This window comes from Ascaphus truei, chromosome 9 (assembly GCF_040206685.1).
Source record: "Ascaphus truei isolate aAscTru1 chromosome 9, aAscTru1.hap1, whole genome shotgun sequence".
In the NCBI taxonomy this organism is placed as follows: Eukaryota; Metazoa; Chordata; class Amphibia; order Anura; family Ascaphidae; genus Ascaphus; species Ascaphus truei.
In genome coordinates, this window is record NC_134491.1 from 9,000,938 (window position 1) to 9,026,551 (window position 25,614).

Sequence of the window (25,614 nt, forward strand, 5' to 3'; positions counted from 1 at the left end):
GACACTGTTCTAGGTCAATGTATCCCACAAGACCAAACTCAAATGTATACTGATGAGAGAAAGCTTACGTGGAAATTCAAGTGCATTTGGAAGGCAGGCATAAGCTTATAGGAGTCCATGTTAAAATGGATAAGAAGCAAAAGGTGACAATGGGTGTTCATTTGCATTTCACTTCCCAGAATCCCTGGCTGCAGTGGAAGCACTGCATGCTAAGAGAGATAATGGGGAAAAGCCGGGATGCAGACCTGTCAGACGTGAATGAACTCACAAGTGATATTTTTATTCAAAGGTACAGCATGTGTGGAAGATCTCTCCTCCTTCCATTGATCTGCATTTGATTGAGGGAAGGGTTTCATGGAGAATATAGAACGATACAATTTCAGCTAATGGTTAAGGAGTTTCCTGATGTGTAGGAAAAGCTGACCAGTAATAATAATAATAACAAAAATAACAACTTTATTTCATAAGTAATATTCGCTTGAAGCCCCAGTAAAGCTCCAAGTTGCTGTAAAGCAATATTTTCAGGGGCTTGAAAAACTGTTCATTGTATATTTTATCAGAGAATAAGAGACCACCCCTGTTCACTGAATGTATCAACTGCCCCATTCAGACAGGAGCACATAACTGGCTTTCAAGAAAATCAGTTCTGAAAAATGGCACACAAAGAATACGCCATTCTATTGATAAGTTCCCTACTCTTATATATGTATGTATATCTTTATTTATATAGCGCCATCCAGGTACATAGCGCTTTACTGCAGTAATACAGGAGACATAATAATACAACACATAATGGTAATAAGCGCTTCACACATAAAACAAAAGGAAAAAGAGTCCATGGACCAAGGACCTTACAATCTAAGTGGTAAGTGGGGAGAACTTACAGAAACAGTAGGAGGGCGTTCTGGTAAGTGCGTCTGCAGGGGCCAAGGTTGATGTATGAAGTGTATAGTATCTGCCAGCGGAGCTACCCATATGCTTCGTTAAAGAGGTGTTTAAAGAAAGGCCCTAAAGGTGGAGAAAGAGGGTTTGAGTCGGATATTGAGGGGGAGGGCATTCCAGAGGTGTGGGGCAGTGAGTGAGTGAGAGGTTTTAGACGGGATAGGGCTTTGATTACAAAAAACGGGTAGACTGAAGACATCCTTGAACAGAACACAAGAGTCGAGCAGGTGTATAGCGAGAAATTAGGGCTGACATGTAAGGAGAGGCAAAAGAGTGTACAGCCTTAAAAGAGAGGAGGAGAATTTTGTAAGTGATACAGAGTTTAATAGGAAGCCAGGAGAGGGATTTCAGCAGGAAAGGCACCGAGACAGATTTAGGAGAGAGTAAAGTGATTCTAGCAGCAGCGTTTAGTTTCCATTGTAGGGGAGAAGGTGAGAGGCAGGAAGGCCGGACAGTAGAAGGTTACAATAGTTGCGATGGAGAGAATGAGGTCTGCATATAATGCGCATTCAAGAGGAATAAAAATTGTTATCACTATTTTTCTGAAGTAAATACCTCCATTAATTGGAGTTTTTTTTGTAAGAGATCTTTATAAAAAATTTTAGCAACAATAATGCTACAGTTCCATTTATGTGCAGTGGGCATGTTAGTTTCTGGGAAGCACCAAATTATTCTCAAAGCAATTATATATATATATATATATATATATATATATATATATATATATATATAAAATCAAAAGTTACGTTAATTCAAGTTTTGTGTGTTAGTTAATATAGTAAAAAAAATAGTGTACATACATACATATTTACATATATACACACACACACACACACACACACACACACACACACACACACACACACACACACACACACAATACATATACCACAATTATTAAGGTTATGGTGGGTAAAAAAAGTGACAAAAACCCTCCACAGTAAAGCATATAGCAACTGTAAATATTACTTTATTCTCATTTGCATGTCTTAGGCAGGTCTGCAACCCTGTCTTTCCCCATTATCGCCCAGCACACAGCGTTTCCAGTGCAGCAAGGGATTCTGGGAAATGACATGCAAATGAGCACACAGTGCCACCTTTTGTCTCAAGCTCGTATTACACAAGCAAATCCTCAAGCCAATGCATACACAGGCGACACACTTTATACACACTTTATACACTCCTCCGAGGCTTCGGCGCGCGCCCGGCACCCGCCAGGTTACTGCTGCGGCCGAGAACGGGCAAATGCTCGAATAAACTCGGCCGCAGCAGTACTGCTTTAAACGCAGCTTTTAGACAGAGGCTGGGATGAGATGCAAAGCCAGTGAACACACTCACAGACATGTTTCAACCTTGATGTGTATCATCAGTGTGAAGTTGGTTGTGCTGGCAGGGTTACAGACCTGTCTAAGACATGCAAATGAGAATACAGTAATATTTACAGTTGATATATATATATTTATAACATATATAACAAATGATCATTAGTTTTTAGAAATTAAAAAAGTGAGTGCTACACGACTATATACCTTTAAACTTCTTGCAATTCCAATATAGTCTGTGATTTTACACCTTTAAAGTACTACGTCTGTTTACTTTTAAGAAAAACAAAGTAAATATCTAAACACCCATTGCGGCTATGCTGATGTCAGTTTACTTATTTAGGGAGGGGGGGGGGGGTTAACCCCCTGAAAATAGACATTGTATAATAAACAGCCCACATACAACTCTAACCTTCCATTACCCCCTTCATAAGAGCATTGTAAATTATTCTGTTTACAGGGAAGTGCTAATTTATTTGGTTACTTTAAAGTAATTGTTGGTACCTCCTTATACCTGGAAATACTGTTCTCATTGTTTAGTATAATATCATTTTATACTCCTTTCTTCAATCTTGCCAGTACCAATCTGCAATACCCAGAACGTCTGCAGCTCAGGGAGCCACAATACAAAATGGCCATGTAATCGTTTGAGTAGTTTGGTGCCCTGATCAAAGAATGGAAGAGGAAATCTACCTCTTCCGCTCTCATCTCGTCCACTTCACTCATAGGTCGCAGTCTGCTGCTCTCATGCTATAAATGACTGGGAATGCTGCAAGATGCAGGCCTTTATGCCAGTCCTAGAATGGCAGCAGGGCACTAACAGGGTTAAATAGCAATCTCATTTACCTTCTTTTAATTTGTAATTATGTATCTTTATAATGGTCTCAACCAAGGAATCTACCAGCTTGGGAAAGTGAGGCTCTTACACCCCTTAAATCCCGCATGGTTAAGTATTTTTTTTCTCTTCCAATACTGCGATTGTACCGTGAAGAGTGACCTAGGTAAATACCCGATAAACCTCGAGGCTTTCGCTGGTAAGGTAGATGCTCCCAGAGAACCCTCCAGTTCAAATAATGTCAAATAATTAATAAAGAAATAACAATGAATCATGCAAAGTTGGGAACTATAATCAGTGATGAACATGCCATTCAAATGTCATGGTAAAGGGTATGCTTGCTGGACAGGAAAACCTTTTAAAATTAGAACACACAGTTATCTGGAAGTTTAGGTTTTCTAATGAGATGGTGGTGGTACAAGATACCAAACAGGTGCTAATGTATCGAATGACTAGTCAAGGTTCTCTTACATTTAAAAAATATATGCTTCCTCCCCTCCCAGTGATCACTGCATAATTACTATTAGTTACTCATTCTAACCTAGCAATTCTGCTCATTCATTAGAAAATGCAGTGTGACACTATGGCAGTTTTGGAGGATTATTTAAAGCTGCAGTTCAGTCAATATCCTGCATGTGGTTTTTTTTTAATAAATCAGTTCTGTAGTAAGAAAAAATACTTTTAGCATTTTCTGTTTTTAAAAAAACAACTTTGAAAGACCGATTTTCTTATATTCTATTTTAACAACCATTTGCTAAGGCACTGCCCCTTCATGGCCTGTCACAAGCCCTGGCAAACCCCTTTGTCAGCCCTGCCCTCCCTCTAGCACATGTCAGTGCAGGAATGCTCATGAATATTCATGAGCTTCCACTGAGTGACAGAAGCAGAAGAAAAACATATGCCAGCTCTAATGATGTCACCAAATTTCGCCGATCAATACATGGAGAACGAATTGACCTGCAGCTATGCAGTTCTTTAGGTAATTAGAGATTGCCCACATGAAACTATTGAAGTAAAAAAATAAATTAAAAAAAAAAGACTGAACTGCAGCTTTAATAGCGTGCGATAGTGCTGAATCGGCACTATCACACTAAACTGAAAAAGTCCCTAATCACTAACCCCATGCTAGGTATTACTGTCTATGGTTAGTTACTTTCAAACATGAGCAACGGAAACACTTTGTCAAGGTTACTGATTATACTATAGCTGACGAACACAAGCCTGGATCTTCTACCAAGAGTGGCGGGCAGCTAGCACACTCTACATGCCAACACCACTTTGTAATGCCTTTAGAGGTTACACAACCCCTACCATTTATTTCTATCTCCTTCCCTTTGTGGTTTCTTCATTTTTCCTTAATTTGGTTGTTCCCTATGATCCCCTTGTTGTCTCTTCCTCTTTTGTCCTCCATGCAACTTCTTCATTTCCAGTTCTTGTCAGCTGATACTACAACTAATCAAAAGCACCAGCATACAGCATTGTAAAATTAAGGGGTTTTGTTGCCCAGACATCACAATTTCCTCCACAAAACCTGGCAATATCATCACCCTACCTCTGTTGTTTTGTCATTAAGACCACGGGGTCAATTTACAAAAATCTTGTGGCTGCAAAACTAGGACAAAAACAGTACAAAAACAGCACCCTATTTGTCACAGAAAAGGAATCCCATTGAACACAATTGGCATTTTCCCCTGATAAATCTGATACAATTCAGGATTCCTTCAAAAATGAGAAAGCTATTCAGTACCCATGACATAATGTTCAGATTTGAAGGGCACACCTTTTTCCAACCCACCCTAAAGCAGCTATGTCCTTTAACTCGGTGATAAAGTGACAAGTCTAACACATTTGCTGTTTGTACAGGATATAAAGCAATTTAATTATCTCTAATGAGCAAATGAGGAAGATAAATGAGGTGGTGTAATAGCAGTAAACCTTTGTCCTGTGTGTACATTACCGGATAAGCTGTACTTTGTCCAAGTCCTATCAACCTGGAAACAATATTATGATGCTATCTTAACCACAATGCCAGATACCTTTCTCGATTAACATTAATTAAAAATGAAATTCAATAAAAGGCATCTCTACAGTATGTGCACAGTTAGACCTAAATAGCTATTTTTGATTAAACCTTCAAGCAGCAACTTTGTGTGCAGTTCTGCTTTTTGCCTTTTTAATAGTATTTGAACCACGAACCACCCGATTCCTCAGATTACATAAAGAATTAAGAAATGATGCTATAGTTCTATCCTCCTCTTGGTATAATCCCTGCTAAGAGCAGGTTGCCAGGAGTTATCATAGGTTTCCTCCACGTCAAGCACTGCCCTGAGTGGTGGAGGTAGGTCACCTGACCCTGTGTCAAAGCAAGAGACACAGGGGCGGTGCCTGCTGAGATCATAAAAGAGCAGTGCATTTCCTATTTAGTGTGTGTTCTGTCAGTCTTACATTAGTGATAGTGAGTTAGGAGGAGAGGAGTGATCAGCTCATGAGTAGAGCTGATCTAGCTATAGTTAGTGAGGTGGAACAAAATACCTCTCACCCTGCTTAGGGGGTGAAGGAAGAGCTAGCCCCACTCTGGATGCCTTTGGTCCAGAGTGGCGGCAGGGACATCACAAGGGAGAAGTTAGTGGACTGTGCATCAACTGTACCTGTCGGCTGCTGCTGCTGCTGCCCAAGAGAATAAAGAGACTGCTGCTTATAAAGATAATCCTTCCCAGACAGACATCCCAGGGGTGGAGAGAACCTCGATATTGCTTTAATAATTGTAGATGCGTTCTCCTATGATGCGGTAGTAAGCCAGGCTCTAGGGGGTACTAGAAGAGGTCTTTAAACAAAGCAGACACAACACTAAAAAATGAATTCCCCAGGAATCTGGAGATAAGTCTCGGGTCCGAAGGCGCTGGGCTGTGTCGTGGCCTCCCAACTCCTCCCCACTCCCCCCCCCCCTCCTTCTTTCCTTTTTTCTGTTACTTATTATTTATTTTTATGTTTTATTATACCTTGTTAATTATTGAATATTGTCTGTGTACAGCTCAGATGCATATGAGATATCGATATCGCATGATGCAGTAATGGTTATAAGATATATTAATGCTGTGATTTAAAAAAACCAATAAAAATTACAAGTTATATAAAAAAAAAAAAAGATAGTCCTTTTGTGAGACTGGAATCTCTCATCCCTGTGGGGAATCTCTGTGGTAAGGATTCCACCCCGCATTCCTGGGGCTTACTATAGATGGAGGCGCTGCACCATTGAACCAGAACGAAGGCATCCACCCCAGAAACCTGTTCCTGTTATCCCCCATGTCATCGCGAGAGACTCAGGCCCTCCTGTTGCCAGCAGGTATGCACCACACAGAGACACCTAGCCAAAGCCCAGAACACCTTAGGGGACCCGATCTGCGATTAAGGAGGGGAAGAGGGGCTAGACATAGTTACATAGATCTGCGATTAAGGGGAGGAAGATGGGCTAGACATAGTTACATAGTAGATGAGCTTGGAAAAAAGACATATGTCCATCAAGTTCAACCGATGCTAAATTTAGACGACAGATACAGTACTTATCTTATCTTTATTTACAGTATATTGATACATCGGAAGGCAAGCAAAAAACACCAGTGAAATATCATCTAATATCTCATAAAGGGAAAAATAAAATTCCTTCCCGACTTCAAATACTTCATATTATTCCCTGGCTCAACATCCTTCCCATGTTTACTTATTTCAAATAACCCTGTATACGTTTCCTTTCTAAAAAGATGTCAAACCTTTTTTTGGATGATATCTATTGTATCTGCCATCACAGTCTCCATGGGTAATGAATTCCACATTTTAACTGCCCATACTGTAAAGCAGGGGGGCGAAACTTTTTTCCCTGCGCCCCCTGCCGGCGGTCTCCTCACTCCCGCGCCCCCCTAACCCCCACTTACCTATCCCCCTATTTCCCCAGATACAGACCTCCAAATGAAGTGCCAGTATCTAGGCAAAGTTTAAAGCTCACGTGGGCCAATAGGAGGCCGAACCTGATGACATCACAGCTTCCTATTGGCCCGCAGGGAGCGTTGAAACTCCGCCATTACATGATCCCGAATAGCTGAGCGAAGCAGCTACCGAAACCCCATACGGAGGTATCTCAAGAAAGCCGGGGTCACAGGGGCTGAAATGAATGGGTTTCAGCGCTGGCGACCTCCTGCTTTAATTCTATGATAAACATGGTAAAAAATGACATGCTTGGATTGCCGCTTTACAATGAAAATGGAGAAATGCCTTGAGAATAGGAACATAGGTAGTTAACCTCTTCAGTGCCAGACGGGGCCTGTTAAGGTTCTTTATCAATTTGTAAGCACATTATCCTTGGCTGCAGGTTAAAACAAGCTATTAATGTTATTTTATCTTTGTCCAAAGTGTTTGCTGATCATCTACATCTGAAGGTCAGCAAGGAAATATTGGCTGTGACTCTTACTGGCTGCTGTACAAGGCTGGCATTCTCTGGACCAATGAAAAAAAACATAGGTCTGTGCGGCACCCTTAGGTAGGGCTTTTAAATGAGAAATGCCCCCCCTGTACAGTATTATGGTAAAACTCTCACTGCTCCATCAAGCACAATCACTCGCCGAGCAGCAACCTATAGCTGTGACTACACTCCTGGTGCCTAGAGGCAGCTTCTTATTGGAGGGATCCTCTGTGACACCTGAGAAAAGAGCATATATAGAAGGGGAAAATGCAACTACAAAGAGCGCCATGAAATACTTTAACAATAGAGAGAAGTATGAAAAATTACAAACAAAGATGCACGCTGGGCCGAGGGTATAAAGGTAGGGGTGGGCAACTCCAGTCCTCAAGGGCTACCAAGAGGTCAGGTATTCAGGATATCCCTGCTTCAGCACAGCTGGCTCAATCAGTGGCTCAGTATTCACTGAGCCACCTGTACTGAAGCAGGAATATCTTGAAAACCTGATCTATTGGTAGCCCTTGAGGACAGGAGTTGCCCCCCCCCCCACTAAAGGATGGCTTATCTGAGCAGTGTCTGTGCGTTTTCCGCTGGCTCTTTGAACGTCCCTCTGCCACTTGTGGGGGACTTTCTCACATGTTTAATGCATTATAATAAAAGGTTGTGTTTTATACATTTCTCGTCTACCCACGAGAGCACATTGTATTGTCCACAGATTGTTTATGTTTAGTTTTGTGCCCAAAATGTGCCGGACCCCTCTAAATATTTGGAGGTTCGGTGGGCTGCACTGATTGACATTGAAAACATGGTGTATGTTTCAAGCGGATCTCTCCATCTATTTATATGGCAGGATTTGGCAAATTACACAAACCATGGTTAACTTTAACAAGGGAGTATTTCCCCCCTCACTGGACGCACTAGCTTAATGATCTAAATAATGAGGCTTGTGATTATGCAGAACCGACAGTCTTCGTATTGTAATATTAACTTGAATTTGCGATAAACTTACCATTTAAAGCATTTGCAATAAGGGTGCTGGCTGCTCAGTATGCCCTGAAGTCTTATTCGGAGCATTCCATTCATTGTTTATTTGCACTGCTTATTACCACTTGTCTAAACCCCGAGTACTGAATGTGATTGATGATCTTTACCAAGGAAAATTATTGAATTGAGGATTCATTATTCTAACAGGAAAACCAGCCTTTTACTGCATATGACCCTACTGACATTTTCCTATCCGCCCCAATTATGTAAAACAATTTCTAATACCTCCTACTCTACACATTCATATCTAAACTTGCACAGTTGTTAGACATTACTTTTCCTAATCATTAGCGATACCTGCAGATCTGTATCCCAGATACCACCTATATGGGCACAACCTAAGTAGATGTAAGACCCAATACCTACGAGTAACAATTACGTATCACGTATACTTTTTAACATTATGCTAATGAGCACATTCTTCTTTCCTCAGGACTAACACTATTATACTGCTCTAAGATGTATGTATGTCTTTATTTATATAGCACAATCCAGGTACATAGCGCGTCACAGCAGTAACACACGTGACATAATAATATAACACATAGTGGGAATAAGCACTTCAGACATGAGAGTAACAATAGGAAAGGGAGTCCCTGCCCCGAAGAGCTTACAATCTAATTGTGTCATTACTGTCACAATTCTGCGAAATCTCACAAACACCTTACCCTATCTATAGAAAAAACACTAGGAGCTCCCTAGGTGGGTGGCATATAACAATATGTGAATATTGGAGGTATAGGTGATCTGGTGATGGATGAATTAAATAAAATGATACGCTGCTCATCCCAAGAGGATCCTCCTTCGATCTTTGTAGAATTGGAATGGTGTTCTTTCTGGGAGCGCAGAATCAGATGTGAAACATAGAGAAAAAGACACACAGTGCAGGATTGTATATAATCCCATTGTATTGTATGTCTTTATTTATATAGCGCCAAAAGTGTACTCGGCGCTTCAAAAAGAATACAGTACAGGGAATTATAATTATAAAATAAGTGCAGCAAAATCAGACAATAGGAAAGGAAATCCCTGCCCCAAAGAGCTTACAATCTAAGAGGTTTAATGGGAAACTTACAGAGACAGCAGGGGAGGGAATAAGTGCTGTAGATGGCAGTGCTTGGTCACAATGGGTGGTAGGAGTGACTGAGTGTGCGACACTAGCCACGAGGGCAGGCTATTGGGATGCTTGATTTGTGGGGTAAAATTTAAGGAAGGTCAGTGTTAAATGAAAAGGTTAACACCATTTACAGGGGAAGAGATGGCAGGGAGGCATGAGTGAGATCAGGTGTGTATGTCTGGCTTCAGGCTTAGGGGAGATCCCCAGCAGCAGGAAGGAGTAGATAGAGGGTGTGAATAGAGGATTTGTGTGGGTGTTTTTTATTGAGGGGTAAAGAAGTTGTTGGGAGAGAGGTGTATAAATAATGGTGCAGTGGGGAGTTGAGATGTTGTAGAGAACAGAAATGCTCACAAAGGAGTGAGGAAACAGTAAACAGAAAAAGAAATAGTGAGGGCATAGTGAGATGCAGGAGGAGAGAGTTCCAAGGTACTGGAGGATAAAAGTGTACAAATAAATCACAGATGTTAAAAGTGAATGTCTCACAGTGGCAAAGTTGTAATGCAGAGTCCAGATCTTCCTCCAATATGGTATGTTGATATATGTCTTTTAAAAGTGGGCAATGCCACAACTCACATGGCCCTGTAAGGACAGATGGCACTGAAAGGTATCTTTTACGGGTGGATCCCAGTCCACCTCAGTCCCCGCTGGATCTCATGGAGATTGTTAGAAATAGTGCAGCCCTCTCACAAGGTGATCAAAAGGCAATCCTCCCCCATCGTACTGCAGTAGGTATAAGTAATACACCTTTCTTATTACAATGCAGTGCTGTACATGCAACTTTGCAAGTCGCCACGTTTCTGCCCTAATTATGAAAACATTTGTGCAGGACATCTTAAAGCAGCAGGATTGAAACAGGGGGTCTCCGGAGCTGAACTGTGTTAATTTCAGCTCTGGGGAACCTCTGTTTCCAGATACAATTACCTCCTTAGGGGGTGCCGGTGTCTGCAGTCAGGGAACTTGTGTGCCTAATGAAATGGCGGCGTTTAAATGCCCCACATCACGTTGGCCAATAGGAAGCCGTGACATCATCCCTTGCGGCTTCCTATTGGCCCTCGTGATCAGGGGCTTTAAACGGAAGACAGATACTTGCACCCCTACGAGGGAAGTATCTCTGGAAGCAGGGGGTCCCCGGATCTTAAATTAACAAAGTCCAGCTCCGGAGACCCCCTGCTTCAATCCGGTAATTAAAATGTAAAAAAATAGTTTGGTATATATGTATGCTACCGATTATTCATAAAATTATTCTGCTACAGATCTTAAAAAGTATTATACTTCAACATGTTACAAGCATTTAGTATTTAAATGTATCCTAAATGACTATAAAGGGATCTGTCTGAAACATCCTGGATGACTGCTGACAAGAAGTGATGTCATCTTGTCCGAAGCTATCATGGACATCTTGCTTCCTGGCAAATCCTGTCCTTACTCCCCTGACAGTAAATAAGCCTCTCTCTGGCCTTTAGATAGCAGGCAGTTGCCCTTAGACTTTGCTCGTGCAAAGTACTAGTTACCCTGTCCTGCCTGAGCTCTCCCAAGCCTTTATTTTGCCTGCTGCCTGTCTTGACCTTGGAACTTAATCTGACTACCTGCTGCCTGCCTCGACCTCAGAACCGGACCCGACTAACCTTTGCCTACCGCCTGCCTCGACCTCGGAACCGGACCAGACTACCCTTTGCCTACTGCCTGCCTCGACCTCGGAACCGGACCCGACTACCCTTTGCCTACTGCCTGCCTCGACCTCGGAACCGGACCCGACTACCCTTTGCCTACCGCCTGCCTCGACCTCGGAAACGGACCTGATTACCCCTGCACCCAGGCCTCTGATCCCATGCCAAGGTCGTGTATTACTCCCTACCTCTGCCCTGCGGGTCTGTATCCTGTTTTGCAGTCAGCAACGTCACAATAACATTACGATAATCGTGGCCTTTCCACTCCTAATTTATTTTCAGATCCGGCCCCTTTGGGAAACTGGTTGAAGAGCCCTGATGTATATCATTAAAAGTGGTAAGCAAGTACTAAAAAAATAAAAGAAACAGTCAACAGTTTATAAACCACGGCAATAACAGAAAGAAGAGTCTTTCCTCATTGGTGCTGGGAGGGACAAGAGAGCATTAAGCACAAGTAGTGGCTCCATGAGCTCCTGCAGTGCGCCAAAAGGAAAGGTCATGTTCTCTGATCTCACTATAAGGCCTGGTCCATTGTAGGCGACCGAGCGTGTGACGTCATACGAGCCTGTACTTGAGGAGATCCATGTCCTGCAGGGTTGCGCGAATGGGGAGCGTGGTAAAGGCGTGCCGGGGTTGCGTGCCCGTAACGTCACATGAGCGGTTCGCCCTCATTAGCTGAACTGCGCACATGACCCGGCCGTCACGCGGCAAATTCAAACCAGTTTGTCTCGCCACACATTGGCCACCTCGGCACTCCTGTGAACTATGGACGCGTCTTGGCCTCCATTGGTTTGTATTTGGCGTTGGATCCACTATGGATGCGGCCTAAGCCAGAGATTGGTTTTGATGCAGTGGTGGGAATATAATGGTACTGGCGGCTACGGACTTACCACAACTTTTTTTTTTTAATTACAATCCACGATTACTACTACTTATTTATTTACACATTTGCTCTCACTTAAAACAATAACAACAACAACTTTATATCATATACAGTTTTTCTCCCAATGGGACACACATCCCTTCACAATTACAGTATAGTGCATGATACGCAGCATTGTACATAGGATTTTTACAGACAGTCCCTTCCCTGATGAGCTTACAATCGATGTGTTTTTGGTGCCTGAGGTACAGGGAGATAAAGTGGCTTGTCCAAGGCCACAAGGAGCTGACCCCTGCTGCAAACTCAGTGTCGTTGTTATCAGAGTCAGTGTCCTTCCTCACTGAGCGACTCCTTTAGCCCATTAGCTATTTAGTCCTTTAGCTAAATTTAATTTATTTTAGAAGGCTCTCCCCCCCCCCCCCCCCCGCAAAAGATGCAAAATTCCTTCCAAAAACACTAAACTAGATTTTTTTTTAAATTCATGAATACCACTACTTTTTTTGCCATTTAATCCACTGTTTTGGAGGCTGTTGGCATGTTCACTTCATCATGGACTTATCATAAAATATGCTCTTTTATATAATATAATTTTGGTGCCTGAGGCACAGGGAGATAAGGTGACTTGCCCAAGGTCACAAGGAGAACCGACACTGGGATTTAAAACAGACTCACCCGTTTCAAACTCAGGGACATCCTTTAGCCTTCTTTTTCAGAAGAGTTCGGAGTATGAAATGTGGACACCGGAGACACACAGGCCTCATTCAATATTCTGGGAAACCACTTTTCAGCTCCATTCGAATGAATAGGACTCAGTGCCAGATTACCTTGCTAGCCACATGCCTAGGGAAACGCAAGGTTAAGGGCCCCCCCGTAGGTTGCAGTGGGCCGTCGATGCCACGACGCTGCAGGAGGGCCGCCTCGGGGAGAGGGCCCCAAAGTCTTGGTGCCTAGTGGCCCCAGAGGGTCTTAATCTCGTTTTGACAAGACTAAAACATTCCTCCCAAGGGACAAGCGGCTTCACAGCAAATTGAATAGGGGCCAATTAAGAACTGGCTCTGAGATCTAGTCCTACAGCTACATCTAGTGGTCAAATCCTAACAACAGACTGTGAGCATCTCATCCAAGCCATGCATTTCACTTGATCAAGTAACTCACAATTTTGAACCTTGTGAAACTGTACTGTACACAAATGGACGAAGACAAGACAAAATGCCAAAAATCCACACCAGTATATTGTGAAGAAGTGAATACAAAGGCGCAAACAACTTAAAACTGAAAATATAATAATATAATAATAGAGGTATAAATAAAATTAATCAAAAAAATAAAAATAAAAATAGTGATAATAATATAAAATAATACGTGTTAATCTTAATAACCCAGCTCTGACCCTCTGGTGCGACCTGTTTCACGGGTTCCAAGGAGTATGACAATGTTCAAACAATCCAGGAGGAGCATATAAGGGGAAAGAAGACCAAGAAAACACACAATATAAGTGCAGATGTATGGACAATACAATGTGGCATGTAGTATAGTCTTGGCTCGTATGTCCAGCCTACTCACACGATGTAGATGAATAAAAAGCAGTTTGCAATTAGGGCTGCTACCCGTGTGGAATGAATGCAGTCAGGATCCCCCCTCAGAGGCACACTCAGCGGTATGATGGTATATAGGAGAGATGAGAAAATGCTACGATCAGGCTGATAGACAAAATCTTTATGTAAAAAGAATATAAAATGCGCACTTACAATGTGCAAGATAAAAACAAGCATTTATCACTTAATAAGTGAAAACGAAGGGTCACCGCACTGCTCACCACCTCCCCTGGATTCTCCAAGCTTCCCCCACTCGCAGTCTGTTGTCGGAGCTTGTTCTGTTGCGCCCGTCAGAGCGTGTGACGTCATGGCTGCAGGGCTGGTGAACTACGCATCGCCTTCAGAATCAGAAAGGTACCACTCAACGCGTTTCGCCCAGTCTGAATAGACTGTATCCGGCTTTGTCAGGAGTGTGTGTACTGGTATAGGTGGATCCACACCAGGACATTCCATTTTTGCAGTTTCATTCTATAGCTTTTGGCTTTCATACATGTCCTCAGGGCACGGATTCCTAACAAGTTTTTTGTACTTCATATTAATATCCTGCTAATAAATTAAAGTAGCAGCCCGGGGTACTTACTGGACCCCGGGGTACTTACTGGACCCCGATATACTAACCAAGCCTTTCAAGAATTCAATATGGCCACCAATTCTTGAGAGCCCCACGGGCCAATAGGAAGTTGCAATGTCATCAGTTGAAATACTCAGGAAATTACACCAGTAGCTAAACTAGTAAGTAACTCAGGAACGGGAGGGGGTCCTCAGTACTGAAAACACAGTGGTTCAGCTCCGGAGGATCTACCAGTTCAAATATATATATATATACACACACACACACACACACACACACACACACACACACACACACACACACACACACTCCACTCCAGCAGGAGCAGACACAAGACAGCACTCAAAAGGTAAGTTAGAAAACTTGTATTCAAAAATAAACATAGCACAAATATGACCAACGTTTCGGTCCTCGTGGGACCTTCCTCAGGGTATGCTTCAAGCACCATATAGTGATACCATGCTTCAAGCACCATAGCTCTAGCTGCTGGAACAGTGCAGTAAATGTGCTTTCCTGCTCACACAGATCTAATCCTCCATGGAATGGCTGTTTCAGGTGCTGACTAATTAATCGGGATGGACTCCCTCAGTGAATAAGGAAGTGCTTTAGGCAAACAGAGTGATGCCATGTGAGAGAGCCATGCTGATAGTCACAGATTGAGAGACTGTTTTCCCCAGAGAAGGGGGGGATAGAAGTACTCCCCAGCTGAGGAAGCTGGTTACAGAGGGCTCAAGTGGGGCTGAGTTCCCCTAAGAAGAAAAGGACGACAAGGCTGTGCTGAAGCAGGGATGTCTGCTCCAAAGGACTTACAAACAGATAAGCAAAAACCCTTTATTATTGCTGTGTGCAAAGACTGTGTAGATTGTTGCATATGCCAGGGCATGTTTTGAGGGTGGGAACCAGCTTAGCTGGCCATCCAACAAGGGCGAAAGCTACGGTGTATAGTTAGCTTCCCCTAAAGGGAATAGGTGTTTATTTTCTATTATTTGTTTTTTCTTAAAGGGACGGTGGGCCTGTTGCTATATAATTTAATCCCTGTAAATAAACCCCTGCATAGAAAATCACTAACATTCAGGGACCATTTAACACCTCAAGTCATAAATCGCATACTGCAAAGGGGGAGGGATAGGTTTCAGTCACATACATTTATACTTGTTGTTCTAACATAAGACATATTTACTATTCAAACATCTTCCATGCCGAAAGACACCTTATTGGCCCAGTCTCGTAAATTTCCGTACAAGGGCCAAATGTACAAAGGCATGCTGGAAGGGGTCTTATAGCGCAGCACAGCTTACTAAATTAGGCATATTAACCTTGTGACATCTAACCATGTATTGTTCACAATCTACAGGCTTTCTGTAGGACTCCACAGTAATCAATTGTTGGCTTAGTGTACACCTTACGGAACATAACAGATGTGACCCAATTGTTTAATGTACTAGATTATGTGTTTGAAAAAAACCTCTACCTCAGATAAAACTCTTTGAGGAATATATAAACCTATCCTTACCTTTAGAAAACAGCTCTTCGGGGGGAAATCAGCTACCATCCAGTTTCTCTCCTAGTACAAAACTATTCAGTATCATCTCTTCACATGATGGGTTCTGGTTTCTACAAGCGAAAAAAAAAAAACCATACATTTGGTTTCAGTTAAACTGAATATGATTTATTACACAAAGTGATTAGTTGATTTGTTTACCCCAGAAAATGGGTTTTTGCTGTCCCCCTCCCCCCCCCCCATTTTGTACCTTATGCAATTACATGTAGTTGATAATTAGCCTCATTCATCTCATTTTCTTAAATGGGTCGTGAAGTGTCTTCAGGTGTCTCAGAGTATCACTGCCCAGTTAATTAGGCCCAATGCGCTTTATAACTGTGAAAGCTAATACAGTATAAATTGTTCTAAATCCTGAGAGCATAAAACACATGATATTGCAGCAGCAGCAGCTCCGTGGTAATGCCTGTGTAGAAGGTAATGCCTGTGTAGAAGGTAATGCCTGTGTAGAAGGTAATGCCTGTGTAGAAGGTAATGCCTGTGTAGAAGGTAATGCCTGTGTAGAAGGTAATGCCTGTGTAGAAGGTAATGCCTGTGAAGAAGGTAATGCCTGTGTAGAAGGTAATGCCTGTGTAGAAGGTAATGCCTGTGTAGAAGGTAATGCCTGTGTAGAAGGTAATGCCTGTGTAGAAGGTAATGCCTGTGTAGAAGGTAATGCCTGTGTAGAAGGTAATGCCTGTGTAGAAGGTGAACACAGTTCACACCCTGCTCTTCTTGTGACTTTGAACAAGTCACTTAAATCGATCTATAGCAGGGGTGCTCAACTCCAGTCCTCAAGACACCCCCCCTCCCCATAGCTCAGGTTTTAATGATATCCCTGCTTAAGCACAGATGGCTCAGTCATTGACTGACCAACCTGTGCTGAAGCTGGGATATCCACAAAACGTGACCTGTTGGTCTTGAGGATTGCAGTTGAGCACCATGGATCTATAGGTAACATATACATACACACTTACATTGTATGCCCTACAGGGCAGGGACTTATTGTGCCTGCAAAATTATATGTACAGCACTGTGTGCATTGTCAGCACTATATAAGTAAAGAGAGAATTTTTACTCATATATAAATTCCTTTATCATAGTCTCTCCGTAACAGTGCATCATCATAGGGTATCATTCCAGACAGAGGTAGGACACAATGAGTTAATTGAGTAAGAGTGTATGAAGGTGTATACTGTACTCACTTTTCTCTCGGTTGTATGTCCAGCCAAGCTCAAATACCAACTATCGGAGAGAAAAAAAACCAGAGACAGATGAGATTATACTTCATGTCAGACAGTCTTAGGCCTCGGCCATGTTACCCGCTGGCGTGCTGAGGCGCGCTGAGGCTCAGGGAAAGTGGGTGCTTTCCCTGGCCTTAGTCAGCGCGCGTGTCGGGGGCGGGCCAGTGACGTCACGGAGCTGGTTCGCCCTCATTGGGCGAACCGCTCACGTGACCGGCCTGTCGCGCCGGCAAGCGGGGGAATTTACAATTCTGGTAAGACCTACGCTTCTGCGCGCTTGCGGAAGCGTAAGCGACCCCCTACTAAAGCCGCTCTAATTGCGGTTGCCTCAGCGTGTCTCCACCAGCAAGCAGCAACCATGGACGAGGCCTTAGAAATAACATCAGAGTCACAGCAAAGGCAGCTCCCTAAGACAGTCTCCCCAATATGCCTCATTCTCACTGCTCCTGTGCACTAGGCCAGCATGGACAGGGTTAACCTAAATTCTATTGGCCCCTGTGCTGCAGATTTGAGCTGCAGCGTGCCTAGCGGAGGCTGCTGCCAGCATCACATTCTGAGGCATCTCGGGAAACATGGGGGACCCAGGAGCTGAAATTAGCGGAGTCCAGCACCAGAGATCCCCTACTTCCCTCCCAATACGAAAACAAAAACAACCCTAGGCGGAAATGCACCTTTAAAAGGGACATACATAGGCTCGCTGTTATGGATGAGTCGACACATGATTTGCCAAATGTATGAACTTGTCCATTTTCTATGTGTCAAATAAAAGACCTAAAACTTGAACCTTTGTTGCGGTAACAGACTGATTGTTCCTGTTTACAATCCAACTATGTCACAGAAAAAAATATTGATAAACTGCTTATTCCTTTGATATTGCTCAAAGCAAAAACAGCTGAGGGTACAAAGATTCCCTGCTTTCTTAAACATGCTGCGATTATCTTATACTATATTAGTGAAAGCACTGTATGTTTGCCTGCCTGCCTGCATGCATGCCTGCCTGCTGGATGTCCGGTGTCCCTAGCGGCAATCTCATTGGTCCCTTGGCCCGCCCGCCCCCGCACACCTCTCATTGGCCTCACACACTCACACCACCACCTTGGCCCGCCCCCCACACCTCTCATTGGCCTGAGGCGGAGTGACGGGCCAAAGGTCCAAAAAAATAAATAACACACACACACACACACACACACACACACACACACACACACACACACACACACACACACACACACACACCTCTCTCCCCTCTCCAAATCACCTTTTCCCCCTCCCCAGCGGCATCACCTCTTCCCCCTCCCCAGCGGCATCACCTCTTCCCCCTCCCCAGCGGCATCACCTCTTCCCCCTCCCCAGCGGCATCACCTCTTCCCCCTCCCCAGCGGCATCACCTCTTCCCCCTCCCCAGCGGCATCACCTCTTCCCCCTCCCCAGCGGCATCACCTCTTCCCCCTCCCCAGCGGCATCACCTCTCCCCGCTCCAAATCACCTCTCCCCGCTCCAAATCACCTCTCCCCCCTCCCCGCTCCAAATCACCTCGCTTCCCGCAGCTGCCACGCGGCGCGTAAGATGGCGGACCCCCTTCCTCCCTCGCGGCGCCGAGTCAGACGGTGGCGGCGCCCGGAAGTACAGGTAGGTGTCGCTCCCCACCTCCGGCGCCAAACGGAACTGAGAAAGGGCGCATCAACTGAGGTGTGTGTGTGTGTGTGTGTGTGTGTGTGTGTGTGTGTGTGTGTGTCACTGTCCACTGCCCCCCCCTCCTATCCACTGCCCCCCCCTCCTATCCACTGCCCCCCCCTCCTGTCCACTGCCCCCCCCTCCTGTCCACTGCCCCCCCCTCCTGTCCACTGCCCCCCCCTCCTGTCCACTGCGTCCCCCCTCCTGTCCACTGCGTCCCCCCTCCTGTCCCCCCTCCTGTCCACTGCCCCCCCCCTCCTGTCCACTGCCCCCCCCCTCCTGTCCACTGCCCCCCCCCTCCTGTCCACTGCCCCCCCTCCTGTCCACTGCCCCCCCCCTCCTGTCCACTGCCCCCTCCCTCCTGTCCACTGCCCCCTCCCTCCTGTCCACTGCCCCCCCCCTCCTGTCCACTGCCCCCCCCCTCCTGTCCACTGCCCCCCCCTCCTGTCCACTGCCCCCCCCTCCTGTCCACTGCCCCCCCCCCCTCCTGTCCACTGCCCCCCCCCTCCTGTCCACTGCCCCCCCCCTCCTGTCCACTGCCCCCCCCTCCTGTCCACTGCCCCCCCCTCCTGTCCACTGCCCCCCCCCCCTCCTGTCCACTGCCCCCCCCCTCCTGTCCACTGCCCCCCCCCTCCTGTCCACTGCCCCCCCCTCCTGTCCACTGCCCCCCCTCCTGTCCACTGCCCCCCCCTCCTGTCCACTGCCCCCCCCTCCTGTCCACTGCCCCCCCCTCCTGTCCACTGCAGGAAATGCAGGGGGAGGAATCCATGCCTTTGAGGCGCCCCCCCCCTCCCTTTGACGCCCCCCCCCCCTCCCTTTGACGCCCCCCCCTCTCCCTTTGACGCCCCCCCCTCTCCCTTTGACGCCCCCCCCTCTCCCTTTGACGCCCCCCCCCTCTCCCTTTGACGCCCCCCCCCTCTCCCTTTGACGCCCCCCCCTCTCCCTTTGACGCCCCCCCCTCTCCCTTTGACGCCCCCCCCCTCTCCCTTTGACGCCCCCCCCCTCTCCCTTTGACGCCCCCCCCCTCCCTTTGACGCCCCCCCCCTCCCTTTGACGCCCCCCCCTCCCTTTGACGCCCCCCCCTCCCTTTGACGCCCCCCCCTCCCTTTGACGCCCCCCCCCCTCCCTTTGACGCCCCCCCCCTCCCTTTGACGCCCCCCCCCCCTCCCTTTGACGCCCCCCCCCCTCCCTTTGACGCCCCCCCCCCTCCCTTTGACGCCCCCCCCCTCCCTTTGACGCCCCCCCCCTCCCTTTGACGCCCCCCCCTGCCTTTGACGCCCCGCGCGCACACACTGACTGACTGCCGCACGCACGCACACACTGACTGACGCGCACACAAAGCCTGACTGACGCACGCACACACTGACTGAGGCACACACTGACTGTGTGTGCGTCAGTCAGTCTGTGTGTGTTTGTGTTTCTGCCTCAGACTCACTGACGCGCCAGCAAACACACAGTGACTGACGCACACACGCTACATGAAGCTGTAAAGGAGGGAGGGAGGGGGGGGACTGGATTGATGTGAATGGGGGACAAACAGAGAGAGGGGGGAGGAGAGAGAGGAACGGGAACATTACATCCCGGGCAACGCCGGGTCTCTCAGCTAGTTTATTTATAAAATGTGTTACCAGGAAGTAATACATTGAGAGATACCTCTCGTTTTCAAATATGTCCTGGGCATAGTAAGCATACACCTATGACTGCAAGTATCTTGGAGAATACCAGAGGAGCCATGGAAAGACCAAAATCGGTATGTGTCTATAATCTATGGATGTTAAAAAAAAGATCTCCTTCCTCTATAGCATTTACTACAAGGAGTGGACATGCTGATCTTCAGATAGTTCTTTTCTCCCAGCCATTTTGGTACAGTGATTCACCCTGCTTGACTTAAAATCTAGGCCCCTTAAATGCAGTTGATTCACAAAAAGTGTGTCTAATTTATTTGGATGAAATCTTGGTCAAGGTAAAAACGCACCTGTACCTCCAGTTAACCTTGGTGATGATCACCTCAAATTCTGGTCCCAAAAGTTGGCCACTGGAAAAAAGTATGGATACCAACATGTTCTTTGAAGACACGTCTGCTGACCAAGGCTTCAGCCTTACGCCCTTTGGATATTTGAATACTTTATCTATCGGGTACCTGAGTTACAGTGCATCTTTAAGATGTATTGTAGGTTTCCTGGTTAGTTTAGCTATTGCTGCACCAACCGTAGGTGGTGGCCCAGACATCCCCGTCTTCATCTTTGAAAGGGTAGATTTTCTGGATTTTTTTCAGCACATTGTTCTTCCATTCAGAATTTTTTCATTTGTTGTTGATAAGGTCCGAGATCACTCTGTACACTGGGAATGTGCTGGTCTTTTTTTAAACTGCCAAATAATGTATCTAAGGCTTCATATTCTTCTTTTTCCTCGTGCATTACGAGAGTTTCAAACATTTCCTTATCAGTTGTCGATATTAAACATGAAGGTTCCTCCTCAACTCACCTACATCAGAGGATGGCTGTTTCCTCAGGTCAGGAATTGGGTCTTATCTGGGTCTTTTTGCTGATAGTTTAAAAGGGTTGTTCCTAATTGAAACTGAGGTTTCCAGCATGAAAATTTTAAACCACGAGAAGAAGTCTGTCATTTGTGTGGGAGATTCTTGTAATGCATGTCTGGCCCAGTTTTGCAGAAAAGCCTGCTGGTAATTTGTCATTACAACTTAAAACAATTGATGTGTTTGAGTATCGTAATAATGCATTGTTTAGCTCTTCTGTCAAAACTGTCTAACTGTCATCATCCATAGGATTTACAAACAAAACTTGGATGTACAGATTTGTATAATTTACAGATATTTATAATTGTAAAAAAATCTATCCTCTTAAAATATATGTATACCAAACATATAACATGATCAGTAATTTAATTTAAAAAAATGTTTGATTCAACAAATCCTTATCAGAATAGAGGATGGGCAAAACCCGTTGGATGAATATATTATTACCCATTTCTATTATGAGAACTTGATGAATAGAATAAACTCATCTTAAATTGGATTTCCTATTATTATCATCTTTCATTTATATGGTGCCAACATTTCCCCACAGAACAGTGAACACGAGGACAAGAAGAAAACATAAGATACATACGACTTAAAACATAATGAAACGATAGGCAATTGGGTACCTGCTATGAGAAGTTTAAAGGGAATCTATTTATTTATAAAATATTTTACCAGGAAGTAATACATTGAGCGTTACCTCTCGTTTTCAAGTATGTCCTGGGCACAGAGTAAAACAAATAATAAATGGTTACAAATAGTTACATAAATGAACAGGGTATACATTATATACAAGATATTGCGTGCACAGGAATGGGAGAGTGATGACAGATTAGGTGGGGGTATAAGGCCCCTCACCGTGGCATTAACCGTAGACTTGTGACGAGGATGCTGGCTAGGGTTTGCAAGTGTGTGAAAGGTGGGAGAAGAGTCTCGCAGGAGGAGTTGGGGTGCAGCCCTGGAGAAGTCTGGGCAACGGGAATGCGATGGAGGAGAGACGTAGATCATGAGTCAAGACACAGGGACTGTGGATGAGAGACTAATTGGGGATTACATTAGAAATGCAGAGGGGCTGTTATCAGTTATTTTATTATATGTATATATATACAAATACACAAAGAAATCCAGAAAAGTGTTCCATAGATAAACGCATCTTTGCATCAAATAAATGGTATGTGTTCAGGAGCCTAATAGGAGGGGATCACTTGCTTGTAAGCTCCTGTGTCCCTAATTGAAAGAGGAACTAAAGTGTACCTGTTGTCATGTGCTCAATGTTAGGGGGTCTGCCACTGTGCTGCATACAACAGCTGTCCTGATGCATCAGTTATATTGTGCAGCTGGATATCGTTACACGTCACACACAACTACCGCTTTCATATACTTACAATGATACAATCTCTCATCTCCCAGCTCTAAACCTGCTCTTTGCTGCGCATGCGTAAGACTCCTGTTACCAGGCAACCATGAAGCGTCACTTCCTATTACCCAATACCTGCATCTCTGCCGTAGCACGTGGGTGAAATGGTACACGCGGATGAGTGGGATCTAGCGTGTTGTCACGTGCTTACAGTTACTCTTCGACACAGCTGTAGAGGGGGGGAAATGTCAGCGATCTGATTGGCTCGGTAAAGTCCAGAGCGAGGCTTGACACTCACGAGGTACCCATGCTGTGTGACGTCAGCTCATGGCGGCTCAGAGGAATCGGGTGTTGGAGTTCTAAGCAAGGAATGAAAGAGGAAGATCAGTGCTTCAGTACCAGGCATGTGATGCATAGTGCAGCTGTTAGCATCACAGGCATCTTGCACACATCACAGCAGGCTGACTGCAGCTTTCACACAATACATCAAAGGACCCAAATCAGCGCTAATAGGATGTTTAGTGGATTGAGCATTGGTGCTGCAAATAAGTGGCGCTAATGTGTGTAGGAAACAGCAGCCCCCCTAAGGGACACATTACATTTATTTATTTATATTGGATAAATAAACCATTAAAGCAGATTACCACCCACCCTCCCCCCCCCAAAAAAATACCTGAAGTCCTAACGTAACTTGATAAATTCATGTTGCGCAGATCTGTTTGTAACTTATTTTGTCAACATTCATTTTTTTGTGGGTGAGTTTTTAACTGTTTATTATTTCACCTACATCAGCTATTGTCTTTAAGCAGGAGTATTTTTCAGATTTCACCCCTTACATTATCTGTGGTCCCCTTGATGTATGGTGACCACCCTGGTTTCTGAGCTACAATGGATTTTGCCCACTGAGCAATGAATGTAGTAGATATTCCACCTGGCTTCTTCATGGTAGTGGAATGAATAGCTGCACTATTGTGGTTATGATTATTGTAGCTATCTGAAAAATTGACCAGCAAAGCTCATTTACAACCAAATAAACCCCCTAACATACGTTAATGTGAGTCCATTAAAAATATTAGTACCTGTAAAAGAATACAATTGGGCAGAAATAACGGGGTCAGCTGGTAAGCTGCTGTTCTGGACTTCAGAAATGCGTGGATTCAACTCCAGTAAGATGTAAACATACATGCATATATACTTAAGCCTATATTGTCTAAGCAGTTTTGTGTCATTAGCCATGCTCTGGCGCTTACAATCTATTGATTTGAATGAGCTGTTAGAAGTCTTACAGTGTTGAAGGGGCATTATGGCAGAAGACTGCTTAGTAAGTATGGGCCTTGATTTCTATGAACTTTGTTTTGTATGTGTATATCAATGTATCCTAATTTATAAAAAATAATACATTAAAAAAAAAGGCAATTCCATGTGCTAAGAATTGATGCCCCACAATGTTCTCAATCTTTCCATTAAAAACAGCCACATTTTATTACCACTGGAATATATGAACATTAACTACTACTAATGTATCTTAAATCATGCAGGTGATGCAGTCATCAAGGTGGTTAAATGTTTTGCTTATATTTAGAACATAAAGCTTAAAATGCAGATACAGCTCAACCCCGTTATAACGCTGTGCTTGGGGTCCAAATAATCACATCGCGACATAAGCGGATCGCGTTAGAAATAATGTACAATTGTATGCCTTGTACAATAAAGTATTTAAGATACCAATAATCGTGTTGTAAAGTATTTATAAATACAAAAATTGGGAGCCACGCTTGCATCGCGTTATAAGCGGATTCGCGTTATAACGGGGTTGAGCTGTAGTTACATTTAAGAAAAAAAATGAGGTGTTTGTAACATGAGCTTTTGAAAGGGTTTGGAATCCATGATATTATAATACTTTTTCTTATTTTCACTAAGGGTTTATTAGTTTATAATGGGACTGTTCCTATGTACCATGGGTGGCCACCTCCAGTCCTCAAGAGCTACCAACAGGTTATGTTTTCAGGATATCCCTGCTTCAGCACCGGTGACTCAGTCTTTGAGCCACTGATTGAGCCACTTGTGCTGAATCAGGGATATCCTGACAACTTGACCTGTTGGTAGCCCTTTAAGACTGTACGCTGAATGCATATCCTTCTCTCGTAGACAAACAGCCAGTGACCTCTGCTCCACTCCAGATACTGTGCTCTCCTCTGTGGTTCCTTGTTGAACATGTCTGCAGCCCCAGGTGTGAGCTTTTGGACGGAGGCTTCTCAGCAGGTGCTGGCAGGAGGATCAGCAGGTACGTTGGGATAAAAGGAGGGTATGGCGTGGTGCTGTGCTTAACTTTCTTACTTCCAGGGAACACTAATGTATAGGAATGAGGTGATTAATATATCCCTATATATCTATCATACATACACAGCAGTTTCAGTGGATCATTCATTTTATTAAAATACAGGAAATAAATCCCTAGTTACTGCTTCATTGAAGTCATTATATATAACGGGTATGCTTATGTGCTGGTCACCTAACTCCTATAGTGCACCCGGATGTCTTGACATTGGGCGGTCCCTGCTGGGGAGAATTTTCATCTGTCTGGAGGCTGATCACCAAGACAAAGGGCAGAAGATACAGAAGGGGGCGGGGGATACAAATACATTCTTTGAATTTTTTTTTTTTTAAAGGATTATAATTGTTAAATAGAAACTGCAGTAATCATTTTCCAGCACATTTGGGAAGGGAATGTGCTGAAGAAATAGCTTACTAAGTGGTTGAAATGCACATGTTTTCTCTCTGTTGGTCTAATAAACAGGACTTTGGAATTTAGAACGGATTCATTTCTCTGTTATTTT

The 25,614-nt window shown here is 44.4% G+C and overlaps 2 protein-coding genes across 13 annotated transcripts in view; one reads left to right on the forward strand and one right to left on the reverse strand.

The window, feature by feature from the left end:
- MIPOL1 (mirror-image polydactyly 1) overlaps positions 1-22,899 on the reverse strand; it is a 434,635-nt gene extending 411,736 nt beyond the window's left edge. For 6 of the 8 annotated variants that reach the window (XM_075613311.1, XM_075613313.1, XM_075613312.1 and 3 more), the window contains exons 1-3: positions 22,806-22,899; positions 17,169-17,208; positions 15,940-16,040 (exon numbers count right to left, since the gene is read on the reverse strand). The gene's annotated coding sequence lies outside the window, so the exon portion shown is untranslated. Of the gene's footprint in view, positions 1-15,939; positions 16,041-17,168; positions 17,209-22,278; positions 22,508-22,674; positions 22,766-22,805 lie in introns of those variants that run through there. The other 2 variants (XM_075613305.1, XM_075613306.1) reach the window with 2 other exon arrangements.
- Positions 20,580-25,614, forward strand: part of SLC25A21 (solute carrier family 25 member 21) — a 349,268-nt gene continuing 344,233 nt past the window's right edge. For 4 of the 5 annotated variants that reach the window (XM_075613317.1, XM_075613315.1, XM_075613319.1 and 1 more), the window contains exons 1-2: positions 23,062-23,179; positions 24,926-25,061. In XM_075613317.1, the coding sequence (XP_075469432.1) occupies positions 24,992-25,061 (70 nt within the window). In that variant the 5' untranslated portion in view covers positions 23,062-23,179; positions 24,926-24,991. Of the gene's footprint in view, positions 20,632-23,061; positions 23,180-24,925; positions 25,062-25,614 lie in introns of those variants that run through there. The other variant, XM_075613316.1, reaches the window with a different exon arrangement.